We start from the raw sequence: 15,417 nt of genomic DNA, 5'->3' as shown, positions 1-15,417 counted from the left end.
CACGTACCGCAAAAAAAAAAAAAAAAAAATAGGAACCTGAGGAGCCCGTGCCAGTGGTGAACTTCAGGTCAGATTTTCTCCACTCTAGTTCTGGTCAGTGGGCTCCACGCTTTCTCCTAATGATGAAGCACCAGTTCTTTAGATGGTAACTGGCCTTAGTCATGGTCTCTTCTTGGTTCTCTGTACCTAGCCTCTAGATCGGGGGATAAACTATAGGTTATCAGTGACCAGGCATTCCTATCACTAGTCATCTGTCTGCTTCTGTTTGTTTCTACACCTTAAATCCTTTCTCATGCCTCTTTCGGGAGCTTTCCTAGAGAGTCTGCCATGCCCACTGGAGTTGCCTGGCCTTTAAGTCTCTGCCTAGCTGACTCCACTGAGAACCCTGCCCAGTACACCCCGGTTCTGATAAGATGCAAAGTGGCCCTTTGGAAAGACAACCAATGCATACTGGATTTCATTAGTTAATCCACTTTTCACTTAACCACCTTTCTGCATTTGAAGAGCTGGCATTCCTCTTGTGAAGAAATCTCTTAAGATTTTTTGTTATGTCTGAAATGGTAGCATAACTTTGTTTACTCTATATATTTTGTCAAATGGCTTAGTTCCTTAAAATCAGTCTGTAAAATATAAGGTCCAATTGAAATTGATCATGGGAATGGAGGAAGAATTAGAAACAAAGAGGCGAAGATAAGACAGAGGCATTACAAGCCTTCAAAATAAAACAAAATGAAATAAAAGAAGGCCATTTATTTTTGGTTGCTTATGGAAGATGGGAGAAATGAGTTAGGCCAGGCAAACTGTAAGAACTGATTGAAACTCTGGTGCCCACAGTGAATTGCAAGGTGTTCAGGTGGAGCCGCTGTGTCTTCTCTGGCTCCCTGAATGATGACAAGGAGCTGGGGCTACAGGGCTGGAGCTGAGAAGTAAGATGGCTATTTTCTTTTTTTCTTTAATGTTCTATCTTGGAACAAAGTAATTGCAGGAAGATAGGCAACTTCCCTGAGTGTGCATATAAATGTTTACACCCTAGCCCATCCCCAAACTTTTTTTTTTTTTTTGCGGTACGCAGGCCTGTCACTGTTGTGGCCTCTCCCGTTGCGGAGCACAGGCTCCGGACGCGCAGGCTCAGTAGCCATGGCTCACGGGCCCAGCCGCTCCGCGGCATGTGGGATCTTCCCGGACTGGGGCACGAACCCGTGTCCCCTGCATCGGCAGGCGGACTCTCAACCACTGCGCCACCAGGGAAGCCCCCGCAAACTTTTATTAGAACTTCGTATGCCCCAGGAGCTATGAAGGAATCACGTGATGACCGCCCCCTTCAGAAGCTCAAGTCCAGGTCAAAGATAAAACCATGATAGCTCTTACTGTGACCAGGTCATTGTAACGAACAGTAGTTTTGTCATAGCCCTCCATAGGCACTAGCAGGAGGGACATTTTTCCCCTTTAATTTATTTCAGTCTTCCATCTTACTATCTAACAGCAGCTGATGGGCTGGCTAGTCCCTGTTGTCTTATATTTAAATAAACTAGATGACAAAGAGCATTTAATTGGTCAAATTATCAGAGATGTACATTATTAGTTCAAGTGCATCCATGGGATTTTCTTTTCAAATGTCACTGGGATTAAAATAACAGGAAACCGGAGATGGAAGCATTAGAAAGGGGTAGACTTTGGCAGCTGCGGGTGCCTACACTGCTACAGAGGACATCCTGGATGTAATGGTTATTTAAGAAGATGGGGGAAGGGGAAAACAGAAACGCCAGGACTAAACAAACACTACAAAGAGTTAGCAATGTTTAGTGTTTGCAACTTAATTCTGTCCCTAGAAAAATGTGAATTGTTAGATTTAAAATAAATGGAAACGTTCTAATTTGCATCTTAACGTAATACATGAGTAAAATAACACCTTCAAGTACACACCTTGAAGACCACTTATAATCAAAATTATCTGCTTAATACAGACAATTATGCTAATTTTGAGGTAGGTAGGTGTATTTAAGTATTCTTGCAGTTTGTGCAAAAATATTCTTGCAGTTTTGGAAAGCCTCTTTGCCTCATGGGAACTTCTACTGTTATACTGCTGTGTAATAGTATCACTCATGAAGGAAAACATGATCTTAAGGCATAAGTCTTTAAAAACACCTCCTACGACCTCTACTGAAGTCACTTCTGGTAAATATTTCAATCCCCATCTTCACTAGGTTGTCAGTCCCTTTAGTAAAAATGGGCAATATGTAGCACATACTTTTGCTAAAAGGTTTCTCATTCTCTTTCATAAATCTCTATCATGTTTCACTGTCTATTGGAAAATTCATTTCAGTTAAGGAAAAAAAAAATTCTTTGGGGGCTTGATTACAGAGTTACAAAGGCCATAATGCCAAAGCTTTCATTTTTATTAGCTATTTGGTTTAAACCTTTTTTTTTTTAAATTTTGATCTATAGACCTGACTATCTTAAGTTGTAAAATAGGCTATGAAACAACTGTTTTATTCTCCTGTCTATGTGGAGTGAAGCCAAACATATGGCAAACTGTACTATTACAGAGGAATTTGGATGGATGATCTCCTCCTCTGTGTATTATTTTCAAGCCCATCACCAATGGTTGTTAACAGGAAACCAGCTGCTGAGGGTGGTGGGGTTACTGCTAGGGGTACACGCACATTCAGACATACACCTTGGTGACCACTTACAGTCATACGCAGTTTATATGAGGTGTTTTACAGGAAAAGTGAAGAGTAAAAAGAAAGCTTGATTAGCAGTTTGCTCCTAGGTAGCTCAAACATCCAGGAAGAATATTTTACCCCCACCCCAGATGCAAAGGCTCAATACAATATGTGAGAAGTGATAGATGACCCCGACTTACCACACAGAGTCCAGAGCCATCCAAGCACTCGTTGGAATTACCATTACAGTCACAGGGCAAACATTCTCCCGACTGGGTAAAAAAGAATCCTGCGTCGCATTTCTGAAACAGACACAACAAAAGCATCTTCATGACCGAAAAGATCAATTTTGGCCATCATTTTCTGACAGGAGTACGAGGAACTGATTGGTAAATGATCTAAATATTTCTTTACAGAACATACTAACATGAACTATTTATACTACCATTCAATGATGTATATCCAATTTTCTTTATCTTTTCTGCCTGTTTTTTCACTCCTTTTTTGGGGGGGCGGGGTGGTCCTGGGGGCGGGGGTTCCTGCAGAGGTTGGCCGACCAGCCACGGCCCGGACACCACGAGAACAAATGGCGTCCAATTCTCGCGATGCGTAGCCGTTCGCGCAGCAAGACCTCCCTCGTCGCTTCCTCTCCTTCGCCGCGGGAACGCCTGTCACTTCTCAGCTGAACAGGAGCACCTTTAACACAGTCTATCACTGTGAGGAAGTATAAGAAGATTTTAGGTAACAGTGAAGGAGAAATTTTCTAATGTTTTCTTCCAATCCGAAACAAGACAAATCCAAACTATTTGGGTGAGGCACTGCATCACGCTCCCTATGAATAAAGACCTGTGGGTTCAGAAATTATTGGCTGTGGCAGAACAACTTAGAGATGTGTCTGTCATAAACTTGAGCTCTTAAAAAAATACGCTTTTCAGATCCTAAAATTTTAAAGGGAGGGGTAAGGAAGTTAATGAGTCCTTACACTTAGCAGGTCCTTCGTGGGCGCTTTTCCTATATTTCATTTGTCCTCGTAACTGCGAGAAACACATTGTTTTCCTTCGTTCCAGGGGTGAGATAATTAAACCCAGAGGTGTGGGTTGTGGTGATGTTAACCGATCTTGCATTTGCTGAATTGCCCTGCCCAAATGTCGCTTGTGCTCAGTTTGAAAAACTTTGTGGGATTGTTCTTGGTTTATGCCATTGGGCTTATGGATATGTATTTTATGTTTCTCTGGAATGTTTCAATGCTGCAAGGCAGAAATGACATCATAGGCCTGGAAGTCCACTCCTTGTCTGTCAGACAGATTTACATCTAAAGAATTCCAGACAGATAAGAATCTGGGTGGTTTCCACAAACTTACAGAGGAGGAGGGTTCCCATCACACCCGCCATTGACTCGTAGTTTGTACTGTCTTGGCTACCAGGAAACTTTTCACTGTATCTGGCCGAGGTCCCTCAGAGTGTTATGCAAACCCATTTCCTCTTGCTTTTTTCTCTGTAGAGAAAGAATCACTAGACACCATGAACAGTATAAAAACCCCACAGTCCTAAAACTAAAATTTAACATATTCCATTTGGAGGAAGTTTAATAGAGCATAATGTCATTTGCCTATGAAAAAAAGGCAAAGAAATTCTGTCTTTCTAAGTGAAGACAAAATAAGGCTGAGAAGGGACCAATTTATAATTTATAATGGAAATTTTATAGTTGATGGTAAGCCTTTTTCTCAGTTTCCACTAGGGAACAAAAGAGAGGGAAAGGTGCTAAAATTGCAGTAGGAAGCATTTAATTCACACCATCTAATTTCACATACTTCTAACTTCTGTTTCAAAATACAAGAAATACATGTTTTCACTGTGATGCAGTACACAGAAAAAAGGAGTTCACAGAAACAAGAGTAAGAAAAAAGACTCACAAAACAGTAATTAATCTTACTATGTGTCATATACTTTAAACTTCTCTATTTTATTTTATTTTAAAATATAACCTGGTCCTAAGACATAACATTGATTTGATGACCCATGAATATGTTGCATCCTGCATTTTGACATTAGGAGGCTTTTAATTATAAAAGGAATGGATAACAGTAGGGAGGGCCTTAGTATTAGTTATCTCAGGACCCTCCTTACCAGTGGTTTCTGAGTTCTCTAACTGACCAAGTTACAGACATCTGATTGGGGGAGTTTCTGATTCAATAGTTCTGATGGTGAAGCCAAAGAATCTACATTTTTTTAAATAAAATAGTGTATTTTAAAAATTATTTATTTTAATTAATTCTTCCTCCCAGCCTTATTGAGATATAACTGACGTATAACGTTGTATAAGTTTAAGGTGTACAGCATGCTGATTTGATATACATATGTATTGCAAAATGATTACCACCATAGAATTAACTAACAACTCCATCATGTCACATAACTACCATTTCTTTTTTGTGGTGAGAACATGTAAGATTTACTCTCTTAGCAACTCTCAAGTGTATAATACAGTATTATTAACTATAATCAAGGTGCTATATATTAGATAACCAGAATTTGTTAATCTTTTAACTGGAAGTTTGTACCCTTTGACCAACCTCTCCCTGTTTCCCTGTCTCCCCTCCCAGCCCCTGTAACCACCCTTCTGGTCTCTGTTTCTATGAGTTCCACGGAGTAGGGCAGAGATTAGAGGTGTATTTGGAAGAGAAAAGCACACTGGTGGTAGCAGGGAGTCTGATAGAGATGCCTGGAAACAGTACATGAAAAGACCCACTTGACCATCAACTATAGTAAGGACCTTCCTCTGGCCCAAGGAATCAAATTTCTGAAAGGGTGTTTTTAAATGGATAGTAGTGCAAGTCTTTTAGGCATTCTCGCAGCTCTTTCTTCTGACGAAGACAAAGAAAATTAAGATTTGCCCTGAATAAATGCATAATTGTGAATATGACAGTGGCTAATCTCTTATTAGCCTGAGGCCCTGACTAAATTAAGAGACTCATTTAAAAAAAAAAATTATCACAACATAGGAAAACAATCCACAAAAAAATTGGAAGATTTTGTATTTTAGAAGAGTTTTAGGTTTACTGAAAAATTTTGAGGGATCTGTATTTTTAAAAAGCCCCATGAAGATTTCATTGTGTGACTAGGTTTGGAAGGATTGCTTCAAAGCACCTGTCACAGTACCTTGTACATGTTCATTGCTCAATGAACTTGTGATTGTGATTTGAATGGTTTGGACCAGGACAGGACATCGGAGGTATATGTGCTGTTGGAAACCAGTGGTTTATCCTGCTAATCTACTCACCTCTCTTTGCTGGTGCTGGACTGGGTCTCCAATGTTTCTCAACACAGTCCAGGCAGCCACTGCCTTGACTAGACTGTGTACAAGATGAAATCTTTGTTATGCCAAGTTTAGGAGGAGACTTCACTCTGAGAATCTGTCATTATCCACTTATCTACCCACCAGACGAAGGTTCTGACCTTGTGTGAAGGATGATTTGGCTCAGGTCTCATATTGTGGGAGATGGGAAGAGAAGGGAGGCAGGGACAGGGTTGTTGGAAGCCTGGCCAGCTCCTTTCTTGCTGAGTTTTGTACACTTGAAAGGATTGTATTTTCTAACTCATCTATCCAGAGAGGAGACACCATTTTAAAATTCACATAAAGGCACCATATGGAATAATGGAAGCCCTGGGTATGGGGAGCTTCTGATGTCATTACTAGAGCCCATGCACTGGATACCTTGGACCTTGTGTTGTAGAACTTTAGAGGATTCCTTGAAATGGTAAATTGTTAAGTGGTTCAAAAGAAGCTTGAGTATCCTCAGGAAGAGCTGTTTAAGGTTGTTTCTTTTATGTAAAAACATTTCATCACTTTTCCCCAGAAAGTTCTGTTAAGTTTTACTGAATCTCTTCTTGAAATTCTATAGGAACTGGCAAAATTGACCTTTGTCATAATATTAAAAGGTAGATATTTTCAAGAATGAAAGTGTGGCTATTTTTTGGTTTTGCTCTTGGTTAACAATCTTTTCTCTAAGTAATTCTAAGACCTGTGCTATTCAGAGGCCTGTGAAAGCTGAATAGTCTTCTCACAAGGAGAATAATACCTGTGTGCTTTCTTTGGAAATATTCTCCAGAATTTACTAAACAAAGATGTGTTTATGTATTATATATGTGTGTGTGTAAGCAAGAGGAGTCTTACAGTCAATTTTTAGATGCCACCCTGAACCCTCTTGCCCACATGAGATTGACCTACGGCAGACAACTGTATAAACACGTGGGTGGGTGATTTAGAGAGCACTCAGGGAGATTTGTATCTTCTGGGATGGTGCCACAACCTTTAAAAAATTGATAATAATAATAAGGATAATAATGACAATAATGATGATGATGATAACTATAATATGGTTACCATTTACTGAGAGCCTGTGTACCAAGTATTGTGATAAGTACTTTATCCATGTTATGGTATTTGCTCTTCACAGCAACCCTGTGAATTAGGTATAAGTACCTGCATTTTAGAAATGAACAAACTGAGAGTCAGAGAAGATTAGAAATGTATCCAATGTCACATAGGTTTATAAGAGGTTCAGACTGATCCAAATCTTTTTGTTTCTCTACTATACCATGCTGCCCCTCATAAGTAAATAAATAAATAAAATTCAAAATTTTATTTAATTTACATTTTAAGTAATTGAGCATAAATATTTATCATGCTAAGTCACTGCGTTGGTCATGTTGTATAGGTCTTGCATTTTTACCCCACCATAGCTCTATGAGGTAAGTTCTGTTACCTTCGTTTTGCAGATGTGGTCTGTGTGGCTTACAGGAATTGTTATTCAGGCCAAGTAACACAGATAAGAAATGGTAGACTCAGAAATTAGATTCTTTGTTTGACTCCCACATTTGAGCTCTTAACCTGCTGGTGTACCATTAATATATGTTAACCAAACCCTTCTTGTTGGGCATTTAGGTTATTTCCAATTTTTTGCTGTTATAAACAATCCACAGCAGGCTGAAATGAATTAAAAATGTAAAATCTCTCCTTTAAGCCCCAGAAAAAATTCTTTAAAAATATATACAGTCATTAATATATAAAAACCATTGAATGGGAATACTTTTTTTTTTTTAACATCTTTATTGGGGTATAATTGCTTTACAATGGTGTATTAGTTTCTGCTTTATAACAGAGTGAATCAGTTATACATATACATATGTTCCCATATCTCTTCCCTCTTTGTCTCCCTCCCTCCCACCCTCCCTATCCCACCCCTCCAGGCAGCCACAAAGAACAGAGCCGGTATCCCTGTGCCATGCGGCTGCTTCCCACTGGCTATCTACCTTACTTTTGTTAGTATATATATGTCCATGTCTCTCTCTCGCCCTATCACAGCTCACCCTTCCCCCTCCCCATATCCTCAAGTCTGTTCTCCTGTAGGTCTGTGTCTTTATTCCTGTTTTACCCCTACGTTGGAATATTTACTTTTTAAACAACTTATTTCAGCCACATTGTCATTTTGCTTTCCACTAAATCACTTGTAGACTTTTTACAGCTCTCCACTCTTAAACCACTCTGTTACTACAGTTTGCCTCCTGCTCTGACACTGAGATTGGATTAATCAATAATATTTACTTCTGCCTTTGAAGAATAAGAGTTAAAATTGACATTTGCTTACTTTGTTATGATTAGGTGATGTCTGGCTTGGAGTAAAAATAAGTATATGTTTACTTGACTAATTTTATATTTATAGAAATCAGAACTAGATAGAACTTAGGAGGAAATTAGTGTGGTGTATCCATGTGCCACTTATATTTAGAGGAACTGGAAATGACAGTGTATATATATGTTGATATCCTTGAAGAAGGCGTTATTTCCAGAGGTTCATCGTATAATCACAATGTTAATTATTTCACTAGATGTAATTGTAATTAAGATTGTTTCTTAACAAAAAGGATAGCATTTATACAGCTGATTGATCATTTTTGTCCTCATTCAAAGAAGTCTCCTTGAAAACACTAGACTTAAACCAACAATACTGTCATCATACAGAACATATTTTGAATTTTCTTAAAAATTCTTAAATTGTGTTCTTTTGAAGTATAGTCCAGTCTGCATCCTTTGGGTGTGGCAAACTTCTAAAAATCTCTTGGAGTTATCAAATAAAGTGAATACCAAGCAAAGTAATATTAAGTTAAAAACTCATAAAAATCTCACTGTGTTTTCCAAATATTGTCACAGAGGAGCCAGTTAATTGGCCACAAGCCACTACTTTCACATAGATAGTGAATGTCTAAGACCTTCAGAATTTCTGTTGAAAAGCCCAATTGACTAAACAATTTAAATGCTCTAATAGCATTCTTTAGGAATTTGAGGTCTCCAATCACCCATTAAAATAAACTAACAATAGCAAAAATTGACCAGATTTAGGAGGGGCCTGAAGTTGTCACCTGAGGGTGTGAGACACATCTTGAGATCTCTGAGTAGGTACTTGATGTCCCAGAGAGAAACAGACTCTAATCTCCAGTTCCAACAAAAATAATGAATTATTATAATAAAATTCATTATAGAGAGCACACACCACAGCCCTGTGCCTATTCTAATAGGATTTGACCTAAAATTGGAATAGATATTTGCATTGTGTCTTCAACCAAGGATCTACAAACATTTTACAAATATCGACTCATCTTGCTTTCTGAATTAGACTTGTAAAATTTTGATTCATCAACTTTTGCATTAATTTACTAAGGCTTAATGTGGAAAGCTTTAACAAAAACCTCACTGAATTCATTCATTTGTATCCAGAGTCATTGCTACCTTCCAAATTAGTATTCTTCAAATTTAGCAGCCCACATTCAATTATCTTTCTGCTTAGGTTTTTGTATGGGTATAATCAATCCACTGTTCTCTTGTTTCCAGGCAACAATGATTTCAGCTCTAGTTTTAGTTTCAGTGAATTCCATTTTTTGTTTTAGTGTATTAGTCACCTTAAAATTTAGTCACCTTAAGATTGAATGTTATGCTCACTTAGGAGCTAAAGCTTTGTGCCTTTACTCAGAGTCTCTGGATCTTACACAATGCTGACTTCCATCTGCTTAAAACTTGGGCAGAATTAAGAATCCGATAGTATTCAGGGACCTTCTAATAGGAACCAATTGTTCAATTTAATCTATTTAAAAATATCAATTTAGCCTTTGCTGAGGAGGAGTGACTTCTAAGAACATATGAATTTATTACACGGGTAGGTATTTCAAAGGCTATTTTTTTCTGTGTCTGTAAAAATAAAAGATAAAGTATCTGACATGGAAAGCAGTCCCGAATTAAGCTATTGATAACTTTGCCTCTGTATTTTTTCTGGTAGGACTTAACATGTTTTGATTGTTCATATACAAAACTATAATGGAAGTGCCAAAATAAGTTAAAACGCATTATGCAGTGGGTTACAGTTAGCAAGTTGCCTTCTTGATTGACTTTACTTGAATATAGAGAGAATTACCCATGTACCCTCCCTTGTGTCTCTTTAAGCTCTTGTTTGCGTAATTGAAATTCCCCACATTTCAATAGGCGAAGTTAATTTTTAGATTTTGACAGTGATTTCACCATAGCTTGATTAGGAAAGTGGTTTCAACATTCCTCAGGGGTTTATCCAGTTCAGAGATATTTTTTCTTAGGATTGGCATAAATAAAGCTGGGGTATCAGCTGAACACAAACTATGGTACTGGTTTCTCCTAGTTGGCTCTTAGAGCTACCTTTGTGCTTATTGCTTGGGAACTTTATCTGCCATTCCGTGGCAAACTTGCAAAACACTCCAGCCCTCAGTTTAATCACCAAATGAATTAGAGACAATGATTTAGGTCCCGAGGAATTCTGAGGAGCACAGCACTGCTATCTTGTCCACAGTTAAGCCAGGTCCTTTAATTTTGTAGAGGGGAGTGATAGTCATCATGGCATTTACTTTACATTTATGTGGCTATTCCTCAGCACTCTTTATGGGTCTTTTGGGTATTCTCTTGGGCGTGGAAACCAGCGCTCCACTCAAAGGTCTCAGATAACTGTTCTGCACTTGATCAAGCCCTGCACTTGATCAAATGCTTATTTGGACTTTTAGATACCAACAGACTCAGGCTGTGATGAAGTACTTACCACACTTGCTAATAAATAGCTCTCTTTAGTTGTAAAACTAAAAGGATCAAACAAGAAAAGTTTAGAGCCCTAAAGCCATAAAGATTTTCCTTTTGAAGTGTTGGATTGGAGGATGATTATGTTCATTAATACTGATGAAAATTTCTTTAATTTTCTCCTTGAAAAGTTATTTAAAACACTTTATAAGTTGCTCATTTATAGTGGTGATTGTCACTTATAAAATGTAATGGGGCTTTAGCAGTGCCTTTTTTCCTTTGATTTTTCTTAAAAAAAGAAATCTGCTAACATCTGGCTTTCTGCTCTGGGTCCTCCTCACATTGCCTCATGTAACTGGCTTGTGCTTTTCACTCCTCGCCTTCCAGGCTATGGTTACACAACATAGCCTCTGCAAGATTTTTTTTCTATATCTGAAAACTGACTCAGTTTTATTTAATTTACTGGGGCAAATGCCATGGACACATTTCCAAGAAAGGAAGAGATGCGGACCACAAGGGCTAGCCTTAAGAGCAAGGAGAGAGGAATGACTTCAGAGTTACAAGGTTTAGGGGATTTTGATATGACTCCTTAACCGCTTAGTAGGAATCAGTGTTGTGAGATGACAGGCAACTCTGTCCTCTTCAACTGGTTTTTGTGAATAATAACAGCGAATATTTATTGACAGACACCAGGCACTGAGCTAAGTGCTCCTTATAGATATTCTGATTTGATCATTACCATTTAATAGCCCACAGGATTAAAAATGTCTGCCTAAATTACCATTACTTTTTATAAGAAATTGGGAAGTTTAATTGTCTATAAACTGACTATGGCTTCTGTTCAGTATGCCCAGGGAAGGCAGCAGTGCTTCCTGAGGCGAGTTCTCTGGTTAGGGTATTCTGTCAGTTCCCATTGCTAGTAGATGAACCTGTTTTTGTCTTGAGGTGCCCTGTGTACTTCATTGCTACCTTCACACTGGACCATTCAGGATGTGAAGCAAAATGTGACTGGCAGTACCTGTCATTCTTTATGCTCTTCCTTGTGGGTCTGTGCATCACTGAAGAAATGCTATGGTGAATTAGTAGGAAAGGAGAAATGCATCCCAAATCTCTACTCTACCCATTTATTCTCAGGAGATAATCTTTCCTCTTTTGATGAGAAAATGGAGGTCATTGGGTAGAAAATCTCATACTATCTATCTCTCTTCTCTTTCTCAAAATTGGTCTTTATCTTGACTCATCCTGATGTCCTCTGCCCACCTCAGAGGAGGTAGTGCTTCTCTTGTTGTTAGGAAAGACTAGCCCTCTATCTGTGCTCTGGGGCTTACACACCTGTGGCCAGCAGGCTCTGTCCCATCACCTAGCCTCCCTCCCTCACATGCCACCCATCTCTTTGCACCCACAGGGATGAGGAGAAGCAGAGTACAGTTAAGCGCTGGGTCTTGTGTTGGATGAGCCCTGACTTCTTCCCCCAGGATCAGATTCTAAGAACACCTTCCTTCAGCTGTGCCTCTTTTTCATTTTCCTCCGTTCTTGCCCAGCCAGGCTTGGTGAGTGAGAACTCAATCACACTGGCTCTGCTTCCTTCATGCCAACCTATGCCTCTATCCATCATCCAGTTTCTGTCTCCATGGTGCCACTGAAACTGCCCTGGCAAAGCTGTCAGGTGATGTCTTTGTGGCTTTGCTTTTCCAATGTTACTTGTTCTTATTCCAGTACTTAATATTTTTGAAATTCCCTCCTTGAAATTCTCTCTTCTCTCTGCAGGACAACTCCCACTTTAGGTTTTTCTCCTGCCTCTCTTTCTCAGTATCTGTGGGGGGAGCATTTGGGGGGAAGGAAGGTAGGTTGTTCCTTTTCCTCTGCTGCCCCTGCGTTGTAGGTGTTGCCCGAGATAACCTCGGTATCCCTCTTTTTTATCAACACACTCTTGCTGGGTGAGGTCAACCTCTGCCACAGTTTCAGCCTCCATTTATATTCTGGTAACTCCCCAAACTCTCTACATAACCCGAATCTCACTCTTTTAGTCCACACTCTTGTTTCCAAGTACTTGTTAGATAAGTCCTTCTCCAGCTCTGTGGGCACATGGAGTTAAATGTATCCCACACTGACCTTATTATATTCTCTCCCCAATCTGTTTTTCTCTTTATATCTCAGTTAATGATAAAGATTATGGAACATAAAGGGAAAAAGTAATGGATTAATGCTTTTAAATCACATGAATGTATTTTGCATTAATGTAGTTTTTGGAAATGCTTCCAAAAGAGTGAACTCTGCAAGGATCAGAGAATGGTTTGCATATAGAATGACAAAGTTTAAGAACTCATGTTTTATCTCTTCCTTTTTACAAGCACTTTGCCATCATTGTTTATTTCAAATCTATGGTTTAAATGGAGGTAAATGAAGTATCACAGAGGTTAGAGTCTCAAGTTAGAAACGACCTTACACAATTCTGATCTGTTATAAATTTACTCTCTAAATGAGTATCTCTATCTATGTGGACAGTAGGACTGGATGTTCTCCAAATTAATTTCTGTGTAGAATACCATGTTTATCAAGGTTAAGTAACTGGAATGTGCTAAGTTGAAGCTTACGTATTTGTTATATTATTAAAACTCAACAGTTACCACAGCGACTGCTTAGAACTTAGACAACAAAAGATTTCTCAGGGAGGAGAATGTTGTCATGGACATTATTTAGAATTGCTGGCACACGGTGCTAATAAAAAGCAGACTGTGGTTTAGTAAGTTTTATTATTGTTTTAAAATTCTCTGTACACAATGCACCCCTTATTGCCTCCACCTGAGTGAGACTGATCCCACCTCCTATCACCCTTTGTATACTGTTGCCTCATAGAGTTTGCACTCTTCCTCTGAGATATTTACCAAGATGACTCTTCCCCCTTGTTCCTAATACCACTGTTTAGGTCAGAATCTTGGCGTTTCTCTCCTGGATTATCATAATTACGTTTACTCTACTCTCTTGGTCACCAGGCTTTCTCCCTTCCAGTCCATTCTTTATTACCAGAATTAATTTTTAAAGACCTTATCATACGGCTTTTCTGCTTCAAACCTCCCAGTGGCTCTTCATTCATTGCATACGTGAGTAAGTAAAATTCCTTAGCATGACATACAAGGCTCCTATTTCACAGTAAAATCCTAACTGTCTCTTCAGGTTCGACCTCAGCTCCCTCTGCTCTAATTAAACTACATGTTTCCCTCCTCCCCCAACATACCATTCTCTTGACCAGCTTGACTTTGCATGTACTGCGCAAAGGGTCTTAGGGTGCCTTTCTCCTCACCATCACCTATGAATCCTTTCCTCGGTCTCAGACTCAGTTGCTCTTCCTCTGCATTCACATGGCACTCTGCACACACCTCATTAGAGCACATGGAGCATGCTATTGCAAGTTTTAATCTACACTCTAGCCTCCCTGAAATCACTGTGAGCTCCTTGAGAGCAGGGAGTGTCTTATTCATCTTTGTATCCTTATCACCTATCAGAGTGATTAACAAATAGGAAGTAGATGCTGAAAATATGTTAGTTGAAAAAATGGATTTGAACCTGGAAAGAACGAACCAAGAGAGGGAAAATCATGTAAAAACTTTGGAGAGAAATTTGGCAAATCTCACAAGTGAAGCTCTCCAATCATGAATGATCTTTAAAAAATAATATTAAGGAAAAAAGCAAGCTGCAGTATAGAAACAGTATGATATTTATATTGTATTTTAAAACATGCAAAATAATTTTGTGTTATACACTGTGTAGGGCTGCATCCATATAAAGAAAAGTAAAAGAAATAAATGGGAACCTAAGAAATCAGGCAATTTAAGGTAAAGCAGAGGAATGAGATTGAGGATATATGGGCTTAACTATATTGGCAATATTTTATTTCTTAAGATTCATGAAGGGGATACAAATGCTCATGAGAAAGAAAAAGAAAGAGAGAAAAAAAGAAAGAAAGAAAGAAAGGAAGGAAGGAAGAGAAAGCAAGGAAGCAAGGGAAGGGAGAAAGAGAGAAGGAGAAAGAAAGAAAGAAAGAAAGAAAGAAAAAGAAAAAGAGAAAGAAAGAAAGAAAAAAATGAAAGGGAGGAAGGAAGGAGGGGAGGGGAGGGAGGAAGGAAGGAAAGAAAGAAAGACAAAAGATCCCACGTAGGTTGGCTGGCTGTTGGATTTCCATGTCTAGACCTGGTAAGGTCTCTAAAACATCATCTCTAGGAAGTGACTAATGTGGTCATAACAATAGATTCAGCTGCTTGTGTATAATTTCCCTAACTTCCTTGTTATTCATTTTATGTACCAGTATCATTCCACACAGTTAAAAAAAATAAGCAGAGGAACATTCCTTACTTAATTTGTTCTTCCTTTGTTTTTCATCGTACAGCTAGTAGCTACCTCATCCCATGTGGAAGCCTTTCATGTGTCTGTATACATGTCTCAGTTAAAACATACACCAGCTTTTAGGTTCTTCTAAAATGTTCAAATGACTGCTTAATTTGATTTCCGCTACTTAATTTATTTTATCAGTAAAGCTATGTGTCCTAGGCTACCTGTGCAATCTGGTGGACTTTTAGGGTGCTTATTTATTCTAGTTAGGGCTTACTAATTTAAGGCAGAGGTAAAAGAGTCTCAAAATAGTGCACAATACTCCCATTTTCCAAT

At 38.7% G+C, this 15,417-nt stretch overlaps 1 protein-coding gene across 2 annotated transcripts in view; it reads right to left on the bottom strand.

Annotated features, from left to right (window-relative positions):
- LAMA4 (laminin subunit alpha 4) overlaps positions 1-15,417 on the bottom strand; it is a 152,367-nt gene that overhangs the window by 108,616 nt on the left and 28,334 nt on the right. For both annotated transcript variants that reach the window (XM_007452592.1, XM_007452593.1), the window contains one exon: positions 2,867-2,968. In XM_007452592.1, coding sequence (XP_007452654.1) covers positions 2,867-2,968 — 102 coding nt within the window. The remainder of the gene's footprint in view (positions 1-2,866; positions 2,969-15,417) is intronic.

This window comes from Lipotes vexillifer, unplaced genomic scaffold, assembly GCF_000442215.2.
Source record: "Lipotes vexillifer unplaced genomic scaffold, Lipotes_vexillifer_v1.1 scaffold463, whole genome shotgun sequence".
In the NCBI taxonomy this organism is placed as follows: Eukaryota; Metazoa; Chordata; class Mammalia; order Artiodactyla; family Lipotidae; genus Lipotes; species Lipotes vexillifer.
The sequence above is the reverse complement of the archived record's forward strand: the minus strand, read 5'-3'. Positions and strand labels throughout refer to the sequence as shown.